Source organism: Cyprinus carpio, chromosome A17, assembly GCF_018340385.1.
Source record: "Cyprinus carpio isolate SPL01 chromosome A17, ASM1834038v1, whole genome shotgun sequence".
Lineage (NCBI taxonomy): Eukaryota > Metazoa > Chordata > Actinopteri > Cypriniformes > Cyprinidae > Cyprinus > Cyprinus carpio.
Genome location: NC_056588.1, coordinates 8,536,118 through 8,550,903, shown reverse-complemented (window position 1 = coordinate 8,550,903; position 14,786 = coordinate 8,536,118). Strand labels below are relative to the sequence as shown.

Sequence of the window (14,786 nt, the reverse complement as noted above, 5' to 3'; positions counted from 1 at the left end):
ATTATATTTTACAATTTTATATTTCTGTTGTCATTGCATTTTTGATCAAATAAATGCAGCTTTGGAGAGCCAATGTCTTTAAAAAAAAAAAAAAAACACATTTAAAACGTCATAATTATTCCAATCTTCTGACTGGTAGTGTATTAAAGAAAATTTAGAACCCAGAAAAAAAAGATTTGGTTTGTTTAAATTAATAAACTATTTGTATTATATTAAAAATATATATGCATTTTGTTATTTGACTCATTCACAAGTGTCTGCGTGTGACACTCTGACCTGTCACGGCCAGCTCACCTCCTGCTCATGTAGAGCACTTCACTGTCCCACATTACCCCGGCAACCCACTAAAATAAGGACCTGACAAAGAGGGAGGGAGAGAAAAGAATGGAAAGAAAAACAAAAAAAGCTGTTGTTGTTTTTTTTTTTACACAGTGACATACGGAGAACGATTTAACAACCACAAGGATGTAAAAATCTACATACATTCCTGTCTTTTTTGGTAGATTTTGAATGTATCGGAGCAGAGAAATGCTGTAGGCAGTGTGTATTTTGCATGGTGCTGGTTTGTGTGTATCAGGATGGTTGTATTCTCTCTCTTACCTTTGGGCCCATAGAAGAGAGAGAGAGAGAGCTTCGGCCCTGAATGACTCTCATCCAAAAACATGGGCATTGTGGTGTCCAGGTGAGTACATCTGATAACATTTTTATTATTTTTTTTCACTCTCTGATATTATTTGGTCACAAAATGGTAACAAAGCAGACACTGACAAAGAATTGTGAAAATATCTGATTATAATTGTGAAAATAAATGTAAATACTTCACCTGATCTGCCTCTTAAGTGCATCTCTTGTGGTGGTTGATAGGATCTGTGTGTAACTGCTGATTACATTAGCTAGAATATAGAGTGTTTACACATGAATTGCTAGAATTCTCTCCCCTCCCCCTCCCTCTCCTTCTCCCTCTCCTCAGAGCTGATAAATGTAGTTTGGTTAGCTCCACTGGCTCGCGGGGCTCTCTGCAGGTTCAGAACAGCGCCCCCTGTAGGGAGATGAATGGAACTGTCAAACTCTCCCAAATTAATCTCATTGAATCTTCTCAGAACACTGAAGGTACGTCAACACAACTAAAGAATAAAGACTAATCACAGACTAATCACAGCTTGGGTGTATAACAGATACATTGTTATACTGATTGTCTGTAGGAACTGTCTGTGATAAATGTTAAAATAATTGTGTGTGTGTGTGTATGTTTGTGTGAAAGAGCTTCTGATTCCTGCACTTCCAGAAAAGGCAAATATAGAAAGAGGTTATGTGACCCCACAGCAGGTATACAACCTCCTAAATGCTGAAGCGGGCCAGCCTTCACTGCATGATCCCTATTATATACTTATACTGGACTGCCGCTCTGCAGAGAGGTAACAGTGATGCACATAAACATATACGCTCAGTGAAAGGACTGTGAGTGGTTCTGTCTTTTATTAAGTTTAATGGTAACTAACTAGTGTGTATGCATGTATGTGTGTGTGTGTGTGTGTGTGTGTGTGTGTGTGTGTGTATACATGTGCAGATATAAGCAGAGTCATCTGGTCACAGCCCGTGCCAGTGTGACGGTGATGCATCCAGAACTGGGCTGTTTGATAAGCTGTGTTCAGCTGCAGGAGTTTTCTATAATACTGCTATATGCTGAAGAAGGCCAAAGTCCAGGTATAACATTCTTATAATGTAAATAAAAAAAATAATAATAATAATAATTATAATGATATAGCTAAATAATACATTTTATACATTGTTTTATATATATATATATATATATATATATATATATATATATATATATATATATATATCTATATATATATATATATATATATAAATCAATATAAATCAATATAAATGCATTATTTAGAAATATAATTTATTATATTAAATAAAATGGTAATAATAATAATAATGTTAAAAAGTTGTAATACCTTTATATTAATTGATAAATAATTGATAATTTAAGTATAACAATAATTGAAGTATAACATAACCTCATAATTAAAAAAAAAATATTTAGCTATATTATTATGTTTAAAAACACATTTTATAAATTGCAATGTTATAATTTGTTAAATTAATATAAAAAGTATTATTTATAAATACAATTTATAATGTCAAATAAATGACAATATGTTTAATAGATAACACTTTATTCTGATAGCCCACTTTAGACATTTTACTAGCTAAATTATTATCATTATTATTAGCCTATTATTTAAACAAATTATTGTTATTTTTAAAAGGTATGTTTATATATTATTTTGTTTATCTGTATTATTATTATTATTAAATATATAAAAATAATAATGTACAACTATAGATGTATATGTGGCTTTGTGCTCTAGTTGGCAGTCAGGAGGCACGCACTGACTCTCCTACTCTCCAGCACTGTTTCTTCCAGCTGAGTGCTTTGGGAATGGACCCTGTAATCCTCCAGGGGGGCTATTCTGCTTTTCACTCTTTCTATCCCTTTCTGTGCACCCCTCGCATGGTCCTATTGGAGTCAGAGCGTCATTCCCTCACCATCTATCCCTCTGAAATCCTGGAGGGGGCGCTGTACCAGGGCTCTGCCTCACAGGCACATGACTACAGAATCATCAAAAACCTCCACATCACACATGTGGTCAATGCCACAGCTGAAATCTCAGATGCCTTCCCAGGTGTTTTACGCTATCTTTGGCTACGGCTAAGTGATGACGCACAGCAGGATCTTCGGCAGGCCCTTCCTGAAGCTTCTCGGTTCATTGCTGAGGCTTTGCGGGGGGCACCAGGCGGCCGGGTGTTGGTGCACTGCAGCCTCGGCCGGAGTCGTAGCTCAGTGCTGACGTTGGGATTCCTGATGGAGCATCGCCGTTGGTCTTTGCTACATGCTTTTCGTTGGCTAAAGGAAAGACGTGCTTGCGCTGCCCCAAATGCTGGGTTTCTTCAGCAGCTCTCTGACTATGAGGAACTGCTGTTTGGTCATCGGCTCACCTCACTGGATGACATCCGTCTCTGAGAAATATTGAAGGAAAATATATAATTTGACAGACTGAAGAAAAGCTTTGTTCATCATATGATGACTTAAACACAAACATCCATTAATCTCACACAAATGGATGTGTGGATGGCCTTATTCCAGTAAGAATGGAAAAGGTAAAATAGAATGTATCAAGGAATACTAGTGAATATATTTTATCATAAGCCAAAGAAAGAAGACAAATATCATTATACAATGCTAATTTTTCATATTTGCTCAAAACTAGCAAGATGAACATTCAATCAGGATGAGGGGGAAAAAGCAAAAAAGTAATTGTTTTTGATGTGATTTCACTGTTTAAACAGGTACAAAACAGTAAATGCTTTTTTACATTTTTTTTTCTTTTAGGATGAGGGACTAAAGGTGACAAAATGTATTTGTGTCTAGTTTAGGTTTGTAATGATATAAATGTTTTGTTTTTAAGCTTCTTCCAATAAAGGAGAGAGATCTATTGACAAAAAGGCAATAAAGTCAGTAAAAAAAAAACAAGTTTGAATCAGTGGAGTAAACACAAACAGCACAGAACATACACAGCTGCAGTCTGCAGTGTTGGATCTTTTTTCTTCCCTTAATGATTTACACTGAGGACTGGGATGAAGAAAAAGTTTGGAATCAGTCTCACAGGAGCATGCACAATTCATTTTAGTAGTACAGCAAGATGTTCGGCTAGTTTTGCGATGACAGGAGTATTACAAGAATTCATAATTGATTAAAAAAATTCTAATTGAAAAACATACTGGAGACAGCTCTCAAAGGATTGTGCTAAAAAAAAATATTCTTTTGTAAATGAGCATTTAAAAAAAATACAGAATTTTTCTTTTTTTATTATTTTAAATGCTCAATATTTTTTTACATCAATTATACACTGAGTGCAATAAACTGTCATTATAACACAAATGTGTGCCGTTGTGTCTCTATTGTGCTATGGTTTCACAAACAAACAGAAAAAGTACTTTTAAAAATCTTTTATAGCTCAGCGTTAATTTGGAAAGCAAGGGCTGCATTCAGAATTGAATCTGAAAATTTACTCACCCTCAGGTAATTCAAAATGTAGATTTGGAGAAATTTAGCATTACATCATTGCTCACTTGATCCTCTGCAGTGAATGGGTGCTGTCAGAATGAGATATAAAAACACCACAATAATTCACAAGTAATGTAAGTAATCCACAAGCTGAGTTCTCTGTCCATAACATTTTTGGGTGAACTATTTCTTCAATGAAGGATGCATAATGGATTCTACATAATTATTATATATATATATTTTTTAATCTGTATGTTGGATAATTTTATTAGATACAATGTCAGTACAAACTGCTAAATATGTATCTAATTTCTGTAGTAGAACAAATAAACACCCCCAGCTGTATCAAGTACCACATCATAAGGATGGCCCTTATGGAATGAGATGTAGGAACTGTACTATGCGCAAGCGCAGTTCAATTCCACCTGGTTCCATAGTTTGGAAGCGTGTGTGAGACTCCGCACGTAGCTCAGTGGAATCTCCGCCGCCAGATGGCGAGAAAAAGAGCGGTGCAGCCTCTCGGATAAAGCCCAGCACACCACAAGCATCGTAAACACAAAACAGTTCTCCATCCATGCTGAGCTCTTCTCATCAGCATCACTAGAGCAACATCTGGATCGATTCACTGTTTCTCTGCGCGCGGTAACAGCCTGAAAGGTACGAGGATATTTACTTTCCAACCTCTCTCAGGAAATTTCGTTTGGTTTATTGTTAAAGTATTTATTATTGTTGCAATGTTTTTTTTTTTTTCATCGGTAGAGCAAATGTAATGTGATACATAATACCAAAAATACAAACATAACTCCTTCCTTTGATATTAAAAACTCTGATATCTAAAAAGAGATGGAAAAACTCTTTTGGTTGTGAAAATTTGGCGCACGTGCACGAGTTTATCTTGCACTCATTCTTCAAAGTATTCAGTAATATAGTCACAATAAGAAACAGTTTTCAGCGATTAGATCTTTAGGAAAAAATAGTTTCAAGCTCATTAAGCGAATAGATGTCAGACTTCGGATTTAGTTTTTCATATATGACAAACTCTTCAAGTTTTTATTTATTTATTTCTCTCATGAAGAATAAGTATAGATTATAGGTCTAAAGCGGATTTGGACAAGGCAAACGAACATTTCATTATTTGCAGCATTGTATGTTTCGAAATAGTATTACAAAAATGTTAGTGTTGCTCTGCGTCAAGCAAGTTTCATGGACAGACACACTGCTGCACTTAGTAGAGAATTCCGTGTTTTATATAATCCCATCTGTCCTGCTGCACAGATTTTTACATCTTTTTTTGGGGAATCTGCTATCTGTGAACTTTTTGAAGAGTTTGCAGTCCGGTTCTTCTCGAGTTTTCGAGGGGGCGGGGCGGAGACGTGGCAGTTCCGTGGCTCTGCACCCAATGAACTGCGGTCGGCTTCCATGCTGGACCTTCACGAGCTCACGCACTCCACTAGGGTCTGTCCTGTAATTATGCAGGACCTTTTGAACTAGTGTATGCAAATTGTAAGAATGACAATTCATCAACCACTAATACTTGTTTCAACCTGGCTTTTGGTTAAAAGGATATTACAAAAGATTAACAGGATAGTGATAGTAGCATAGAAAGTGATATTAAGGGACACAGGAAACAAAATATAATATATATGTATTAGATTTAGGTTTTTGAGATTTAGAGGAGATTATTCTGGGAATTAGTAATGACTTGACTTCCCTTGATCTCTTTGAATAATAAAGAAAGTTGACGATGTTCTAATGCTAGATGTTACCTTTGAAAGTCAATTATTTGATTTAAGATTGTAATTTCTATGTAGATCTTTATGATAAAGCCCGTTCTCTATGTTGAGACATGCAAGTTCATGTGCACGTTGAATCCTTCATGATGATCTTAAAGCCTTCATCATATTCTGACATGTGGCATTACCAGTAGTTCATGCAAGATGCCTGCTGGTTCAGACAGGTTCCTTCTGTAGAGCACATGAGCAAGCACAGCAGAGCAGGTCCCTTAAGGGCATTACTTCTGCATATTTCATGTGTCAGATGCTTTTTGCATACCATGACACATCTGCAAAATATTAAACTCTGATATGCAGTTAAGATGCAACATTTGTAACTGATAATACAAGAGGTTCTTATGATTCTGTGTGTAAGAGCTTTGTGTGGATCTCTCAGTGTGTGTAAGTTTAATCAGGATATTTGTCTAATGAGGCATTCTCTTTGCCCCGAGGCTTTAGACTGCTTGCCGTAGTTGTCCTTTTCAACAAACAAACGTGACATCTTGTTTAAACAAGCTGACACTGGTTTAAGCACACAAAAGGGATTTTCCCACAGGCCTGGTGTGGTGCTCTTTGTTTGCCCTATGGATTCCACATTTGTGCCAAAATTGGGCCATGTGTATCCAAATGGGTGTGCACTGGGGGTTATGGCAACCAAAACCAAAATTTTCAATGTATTTTCAGTGTGTTAGTTGGTTCAGTAATGCATTTTCCGTGCCCTGAGAGTTGGCTGTCGTATCTGATTGTGTTAACACTTCAAAAGGCAGATTTTTTTTAATGACATCATCAGGAAGATGCATTGCATTGTTAGATGTATCCCATATGACACTCTCTTTCTTTCAGGATGGCTTTGTGTTGGTACCTGTTGAGTTTCCTCTTCCATTCCTTGTATGCCCACAATGACTTCTTCACTTCTATAGGTGAGTTGCTCTTCCATGGTTTTGTTCTGTACTGTATCCATTCCTTATTAGGCTATACATCCTGCCAAAAATACAAAACTGGCAGGAAGTGCAAGGGGTCATTCAAAGGTAGCATTAATATTTGCTTAATATATATATTAAGCAAATATCAGAAAAATTGTGCCTTTTTGATTTTTTGTCTTTTTGACCTGTAGGTCAGATGACAGACCTACTGTACACAGAGAAGGACCTGGTGACATCACTAAAAGAATACATCAGACAAGAGGAAAATAGACTAGAGAAGGTCAAAGAGTGAGTACAATCGCATATGTTCAACATGTCTATCTGCTTGGGGAGTTGAGATTGTCTTTTGCCTCACAAATAACATGACAGCTTGTGAATATTCTGCTTCTTTTCCTGCAACAGGTGGGCAGGCAAACTGGACTCACTGACAATCACAGCCACACAGGATCCTGAGGGATACCTGGGGCACCCGGTCAATGCCTTTAAACTGATGAAACGACTCAACAGTGAGTGGGCTGATCTGGAGAGCCTGGTGCTGAAAGACACTGCCAATGGTAAGTGACATAGTAATTAGTGATGGGCAGAATGATATTATACATCTCTTTAAAAATATATTTATTTTTATGTTGGCCTACTCCTGAACGTTTCTGTATGCGCAGCCCACTGCTAATAGTAGTTGCATTATTTGCTTAAATGTCTCTGTAAGTGTTATAAACCTCTTAATCTGTTGTAATCTTGTAATCCCCAAGGTCAAGCCTCTCTTCCCTGCTTCTTCTCTTTTTTAGGGTTTATCTCTAATCTGACCCTCCAGAGACAGTTTTTCCCAACAGACGAGGACCAGACAGGAGCAGCCAAAGCTTTGCTTAGATTACAGGACACATACCAGCTGTCTGCATACACCATCTCTAATGGAGACCTGCCTGGTGAGCAATTGTACATATCTTTGTGTTTATGCATTCCAGACCATGCATATCTTTATCAAGTATATCGCATTACCGGAGTCCGTGTGAACCCTATGAGAAGCATCATGCTGTGTCTGTGATAAGTTGTGTATATATCTCTTTGAAAATCTTTATAATGTTCTCGTGGGATAGAGTGATAAATCCTGTGCCATTAAAAAAAAAAAGAAAACGCCAGTTATTACGATCCATCTCATTGTTTACACCTCACCTGGAAGTAATGTTTGTTTCAAATGGTTATTTAGAAAAGTAACCCTCGTTGTAGTATAATGGTTGATTGACAGCTGAGAAGGTGGTCCTTTGGAACAGCAGTGAAATAGACATCTTAAAAATAGCATCATAATCATATTAGTTTCATTATAGTTAGAACAATGAAAGCCAATATATGACATTTAATTATTGAGACCATTTGTTTTTGTCTCCTCACTGGTGTGACCTCAGGTGTTGTGCACAAGAGCCAGATGACAGTGGCAGACTGCTTTGAGCTGGGGAAGATTGCTTACACTGAGGCAGATTATTATCATACAGAGCTCTGGATGGCTCAGGCCCTCACACAGCTGGATGAAGGGGATGAATCCACCATAGACAAGGTCACAGTCATGGACTACCTCAGTTATGCCATCTACCAACAGGGTGAACTAGAGCGTGCCCTCGAGCTCACCAAGAGGATGCTGAAACTAGGTAAAAAAATCCAACGAATCATTTAAAGCTGCATTGCGTAACTTTTTATTGGTTAAAAATGATCCAAAATCAATTATTGAGCAAGTACGTAACCAATCAGTGTTCAAAACAATGTTGATGTTGAAACGGCCAGAATTTTAGTATATATTTTTTTGATTTTTAGTTTATTTGAGTAGATAGGACATGTGGCTATAACCTACATATAAAATAACCTTGCCTGGGGTTATGATGACTGTCGTTTGAACTAACTTGCCTTAAAGGGACTTAAAATATAATGAATGAGTGATTAGAATGACATATATGGGTTAGTAAGGACAATGTCAGAAACAATGAACTTTCATGACATGGAAATGATGACTGATGGCAGTGAAATATGTTTTTTCTAACTTGAAATTTCCTTTGTGTGTGTGTGAATCTCAGACCCGAATCACCAGAGGGCCAATGGGAACCTAAAGTACTTTGAGTTCCAGCTGGAGAAGCAGAGAAAGGCAGAGTCCGAGAAGAAGGAACAGGAAGATAAAAAAAAAGAGAAGAAAGTGCTGGACAAACGTGACGCTCAGAGGAAACGGTCCAAAGACCCTCTGCCGGAGAGGAAGAAATATGAAATGCTGTGCCGAGGAGAGGGAATCAAACTGGTGAGCAGAACTTTTAAAACATGTTTTGTTTTACTCTTCACATGTTTTGAATTCTCTCAGAATTTTCTTTTGCTTGTTTTACTCGCAGACACCCCGCAGACAGAGTCGACTGTTTTGCCGTTACTTTGACAACAACCGTAACCCACGACTGCTTTTGGCTCCAGTGAAGCAAGAAGATGAATGGGACCGCCCACGTATTGTTCGTTATCATGACATCATCTCTGACAGTGAGATCATGACAGTGAAGGAGTTAGCAAAACCCAGAGTGAGTTGTGTTTTTTTTTTTTTTTTTTAAACTTCAAATAATGACATTTCCAAAAAATTATAAATATATTATACATTTTTGATTATAATTTTTCCAGACAGTGTCTTATATATGTGCACCTCAACAACGTAAAATCCTGTTTAGAGGTTTAGGGTCCACTGTAGTTTTTTTGTAAATATGATTGAGGGTTGAAAATGGTATACAGGAGCCTGCCTGTAATTCTTATCTGGCTCCTCAGCTCCGTAGGGCTACTATATCCAATCCCACCACGGGCGTGCTTGAGACCGCCCCCTACAGGATCAGTAAGAGGTAAGGCAATCAGTGTGCGAGTCTAGAACACCAGCAAAATCAACCGTCGTGCCCTATCCGACCCGTAGAATCTGAGAACTCCTTAGCAGAAACAGTGTAAAACATAGTTAATCCTAAATCACAATTGTTAAATTAATTGCTTTTAAAATTTTCATTAGATAACAAAAAAGTTTTAAATTATAAATAATTATAATTAAAGTTATATTTTGTTATTTTCTTTAAAAGTATTGTTTAATAGCATACTGAAATCTTGAATAAAAAATATTTCAATTAATTGCTATTACAATTTTAAATAGATAACTAAAAAAATAATATTTTTTTAATTATAATTAAAATTATATTTTGTTATTTTCTTTAAAAGTATTGTTTAATAGCATATTGAAATCTAAACTGTAAAATATTTCATATCATGTTAACAGGCACTAGCTGTGACTGTAATTTTGTAAACACGCACACTAGATATTGCTTTCGTGCTGAGGAGTTGTCCGTCTTGCTTTGCTGCCTTTTTGTCATGGTGCTGTATAAAAGAAAGAAAGAGTAAGAAATTCTCTACTTTGTTACTTTTTCTTGCAGTCGTTGTCATGTGGTCTGTGCAGAGGGCTTGAACAGGGACAGAGTGATGCGAAATTACAATTTGAAAGTTTAGGATTTAGTAACTCATATTCATTTATGCTAATAAATATGACTTGAGGAGTCAAAATTATTTGAAATTTTGCATCGCTGCTGGTGTACAGTTCTGACCCTGCTCTTTATATAGCTTCAATTCAGGAAATGACACTAAAGTGACCTCTCTCCTTCTCTTTCTCTTTCTCTCTCCTTTTCTCTTTTCTTCATTCTTTTTATTTGCACTTTCTTTGTCCATGTTTTTGTGTGTTCTTGCTCCTCTTCCAACCTTTGCTCTCTCTCTCTCTCTCTCTCTCTCTCTCTCTCTCTCTCTCTTTGCTTCGTGTAATGGTGAATAGCTAAAGCGAGCCACTGTGCACGATCCCGTTACGGGAAAACTGACCACTGCCCATTACAGAGTCTCCAAGAGGTAAGGGATCAAAAGGTCAAAGGTCAAAACTTCCTATCTAAAATCATCATCATCATCATCTCTAGAGAGCCCATTTAAATTCATACTTTGTTCAGACACTGGATCAAGCCCCAAAATCCAACCTTCACTTGGCTGTAAATTAGCCATAGGAGGTTTGGTGACCCACTTTCACAGGCAACAGATGTTGGAGTCTTTTTTTATACTACAATCCCTTTAATATTTTGACTGTTTTAAATATTTGAGAATCGATAAATAAATAATTGTGGATGCGCACGTACAGCACAGTGCCTTGAGTTTCTGCATGACAAGCTGCTGGAGTCTGTGACCTAAAATATCTTTTTTAATAGAGCTATACATAGTTCTGTTGTCTCACTCACATTTCCAGCCACACCAAAGTGGTTTAACTTATCCTAGTTATTATGAGTGTGTATGCTTGAGAACACACGTCTCAGCATGGACAGACTGGGTGGAGTCGCTGCAATACTCAAGGATTCCTTTCACATCAAAAGCTATGAATGTGCTGGATTTTGAGTTTAAGAAGTGCAGAGAGAATAAATATATTAAAATAAACTATATGTACTCTACCATTCAAAAGCTTGTGTCAGTAGGAGTCTTTTGAAAAAAAAAATAATACGTTTATTCAGCAAGGACACATTAAATTGATCAAATGTGACAATAAATATATTTATAATGTTACAAAAGATTTCTGTTTCAAATAAATTCTTGATCACCAAATCAGCATATTAGAATGATTTCTGATCGATCATGTGGCACTGAAGACTGGAGTAATGACTGCTGGAAATTCAGCTTTGCCATCACAGAAATAAATTGCATTTTAAAATCTATTAAAATAGAAAACATTTGTTTTAACTGTAATAATATTTCACAGTATTACTGTTGAAAAACATTTTTAAAAAATCACTGACCCCAAACTTTTGAAGAGTAATGTGAATGAAATGCAATTAATTTGTTCATTTAATCAGTGTTGTAGGTATCAGTTAGCAATGAATTTTTGGGGAAAATAAGTTTTATGTGAGAAAATATGGTTAAGTTTAATGTTTTAGTTGATTTGCAGTAGCTGAGGGGCCTCTCTCTCTCTCTCTCTCTCTCACTCTCTTGAATGAATTCACTGTTGCTGATTTCCTTTACTCTGATATTCAATGTGAAGTAGGATTGAACTTATTTTGCTGACTGCTGTCTTCTGTTTTTAATACCGTTTTCCACTCTTCACCTGTTTGTCCATTTCCACAATCAGACATTTTCACAGTAATAACTAAATCAAATAAATGAATCCATTTTATTGCACGTTAGAAATCTTTTCACCACAAACATGAAGTGAAAACATCTGAAAATCATTCATGTGCATGTAGTGGCATGGGGTTTGTTTATTATATAAAATGACATATTAATTGCTTTTGTATATATTTGTTTCACTTTTTTTCAACTTGCACTCATTTCCTCATTCTAGCGCTTGGCTGTCTGGATATGAGCATTCTACGATTGAAAAGATTAACCAGCGTATCGAGGATATAACAGGCCTGGAAATGGACACAGCAGAAGAACTGCAGGTAAGAGAGGCTTTAACATAATCAGCCGATAAGATGCTTTTAGCTTGATGGCACATTCACGTAACAATAATCCACCCATTGCAATATTGCTTTGTTGAAAATGTTGTCAAAATCAATGTTTTTCACCTGGTTGCAAATTATGGAGTTGGCGGTCAGTACGAACCTCATTTTGACTTTGGAAGAGTGAGTACCTGTCCTTCTTTCACGAGTTGTGTTTTTGATTAAATTAATGCAGCCTTGATGAGCTTGAGCTTTTTTATTTTTTTTCGAAAACTTGTAAAATAATCTTTCAGACTCCAAACTTTTGAACAGTAGTGTAAGCATATGTCTCCTGTTATTCATTGTGTTTTTTTTATATGTACAGAAAGATGAACCAGATGCCTTTAAAGAACTTGGAACAGGAAACAGAATAGCCACTTGGCTCTTTTATGTGAGTGACCTGTTTTTCACATGCCCACACTTTATATAACACTGTCAACACACACTGTTACTATAAGGTACTATTACTTTAACCATTTTATGGTTTTCAAAATGATCTTTATCATGTCTGATTTTATAACTAAATATGCTTGTTAAAATGCTCACTACAAATTGTAATGTAAAATTATACATATGCTGTACTATCATGATTTTTGATATGTTGCCAGATGAGTGATGTGTCAGCAGGCGGCGCTACAGTCTTCACAGATGTCGGAGCAGCAGTATGGCCTAAAAAGGTTAAAAATCCATTAATAATAAATTACTTTTCATAATCTGTAAACCAGTTGATTAATTTTACTATTCACTCTCTTTGGTTGTTGTCTTTCAGGGTACAGCAGTATTCTGGTATAACCTTTTTGCCAGTGGAGAAGGAGACTACAGCACAAGACATGCTGCCTGTCCGGTATTAGTAGGGAACAAATGGGGTGAGTCTGTAGTAAATATGGCATTTATGTATTATTCCCTTAATTAGTTGAGAAGCAAGTATGCAAAAGTAAATGCTTGGCCAACAACATCTATAACAAACTTTTTTCTCACTTATTGAATTCTCTCCTTCTGTTCTTTTCCTCCAGTATCAAACAAATGGATACATGAACGAGGTCAAGAATTCAGACGGCCCTGTGACATCTCAGAGAATGAATGATAAATCCCTTTCTTCTTTTATTTCCTGTTTAGTGTCATGGTGTCAGTTTTGGTCAGTATGGGATGAGTGTCTGTACAAGGAGTGAATGACTGTGCATCATTCTTTGCAGTTTTTGTATCGCTGTGCACTTCTATCTAAATATTAGACTTAGAAATGTTGTGAAGTTTTTGGGCAGTACATACCGTGACTGTAAGCACCATGAATATGCAGAGATCCAATCGAATGATTTATTTTAGTTTATTTATTAACAATTGATTTTTAACTTCTGTCTTGTCTTAAACTCCAACAGACCTCTATTTTTTGAGAAGTTACTTAAGTCTTTCATTTAAACCACTGAACACTCCATAAACCTCAGTGTAACTGTTACAGGAAACACAGCGAACTGCAAGACCAAAAGATCTGTTACAAAAATATGTTTTACGAATCCCCGAAACACCTACAAAAGTACCAAAGAGTATTTTCTGCATTCCAGCCAATGCGAACAACTTTCATTTGTATTTGTTCTCTTTTTTTTTTTTTTTTTTTTGTCGTACTCGTGCGTATGGGCGTGTGATAGTTTTCTACAGAAATAAATGCTATGCTCTCAGTCTCAGTTGTCTTTTGTTTGCCTCAGTTTATAAGTAATCATGATATGTGTGAGCACATTTTGCACAATGCAAGATGGTGTGGAGAAAATGCTGTTGACTGGCTGTTCTTGAAGTTATTCTGAGATTGATTTTCAAGCAGTATACAACAAGGATGTGTGACTGAATAAAGAGTCTCCTATTGCAAATTGTATTAACAGCATAACAGTTTAAGTTAAAAGTTGAATGAAAAATGTGGTATTTAGCCCTTTTGCTTTAATGAGCATCACTTGAGCTGCATTAACTCCATTTGTGTAAAACATACTTGTGTTCTCCAGCATAATTTGAGAATAATACAATGATCATCTTGTGGAGAACATTTTTGTACAATAAAAAACCCTCATGTGTTCTTTTGCATTCAGAGTGTTAGTTTACTGTAGTGTAATCAAGATGGATTTCTGCTGATTCTTCCTCCTATTTTTCTACCCCCCTCCTTTTCTGTTTTCTTCCCTATTTTAAGTGAAGAATGTTTTTTTTCTGTACCATTCAGGATCATATAATACACATATAGCCAAGTTTCTTGTGCATTGTACAAACTGCAGACTCTTTGCCTAATAAAAAAATCTATACAAAGGAAGTTAAGGAATAACTACTTTCAATAATGAAACCTAATAATAAAAACAAACCTCAAAATAATATATCCACAATTTTAACAAACTTACATATTTAACAATATATTCAACAATAACTAAACTAATACACCAATTAAGCATCAAAAACTCACATTAAATCAATACTAAGCTTTTATATTCCAATTACATTTTAAACCTATTACAAAATAGAAAAAACATAACAACCAATTATAAAAAAG

At 36.0% G+C, this 14,786-nt stretch overlaps 2 protein-coding genes across 3 annotated transcripts; both read left to right on the top strand.

Moving 5' to 3' along the window:
• The first annotated feature begins 22 nt into the window (after positions 1–22).
• On the top strand, positions 23–3,933 carry LOC109053151 (serine/threonine/tyrosine-interacting-like protein 1). The gene is made up of 5 exons (XM_042773850.1): positions 23–682; positions 971–1,110; positions 1,262–1,415; positions 1,568–1,704; positions 2,388–3,933. Exons 1-5 carry the CDS (start codon positions 663–665, stop codon positions 3,038–3,040), a joined length of 1,104 nt encoding a protein of 367 aa, XP_042629784.1. The 5' UTR covers positions 23–662; the 3' UTR covers positions 3,041–3,933.
• A 611-nt stretch (positions 3,934–4,544) lies between these two features.
• Positions 4,545–13,944, top strand: LOC109074500 (prolyl 4-hydroxylase subunit alpha-1-like). 2 transcript variants are annotated; one of them, XM_042773849.1, is made up of 15 exons: positions 4,545–4,741; positions 6,700–6,776; positions 6,971–7,067; positions 7,182–7,333; positions 7,565–7,702; positions 8,180–8,419; positions 8,840–9,054; positions 9,143–9,319; positions 10,591–10,661; positions 12,130–12,229; positions 12,359–12,412; positions 12,594–12,659; positions 12,877–12,945; positions 13,038–13,134; positions 13,282–13,944. In XM_042773849.1, exons 2-15 carry the CDS (start codon positions 6,701–6,703, stop codon positions 13,350–13,352), a joined length of 1,623 nt encoding a protein of 540 aa, XP_042629783.1. In that variant the 5' UTR covers positions 4,545–4,741; position 6,700; the 3' UTR covers positions 13,353–13,944. The 2 variants fall into 2 exon arrangements, with proteins under 2 accessions (XP_042629783.1, XP_042629782.1); XM_042773848.1 differs by lacking the exon at positions 10,591–10,661 and adding an exon at positions 9,558–9,628 and having other exon boundaries at positions 4,547–4,741.
• Positions 13,945–14,786: the final 842 nt, after the last annotated feature.

Excerpts from the sequence above, each read along its gene's own strand:
- LOC109053151 (XM_042773850.1), top strand. The coding sequence starts at position 663 with ATGGGCATTGTGGTGTCCAG. Across the intron at positions 1,416-1,567 it reads GACTGCCGCTCTGCAGAGAG|ATATAAGCAGAGTCATCTGG; the intron begins GTAACAGTGATG and ends ATACATGTGCAG. Across the intron at positions 1,705-2,387 it reads TGAAGAAGGCCAAAGTCCAG|TTGGCAGTCAGGAGGCACGC; the intron begins GTATAACATTCT and ends TTTGTGCTCTAG.
- LOC109074500 (XM_042773849.1), top strand. The coding sequence starts at position 6,701 with ATGGCTTTGTGTTGGTACCTGTTGAGTTTCCTCTTCCATTCCTTGTAT. Across the intron at positions 6,777-6,970 it reads TGACTTCTTCACTTCTATAG|GTCAGATGACAGACCTACTG; the intron begins GTGAGTTGCTCT and ends TTTGACCTGTAG. Across the intron at positions 10,662-12,129 it reads CATTACAGAGTCTCCAAGAG|CGCTTGGCTGTCTGGATATG; the intron begins GTAAGGGATCAA and ends TCCTCATTCTAG.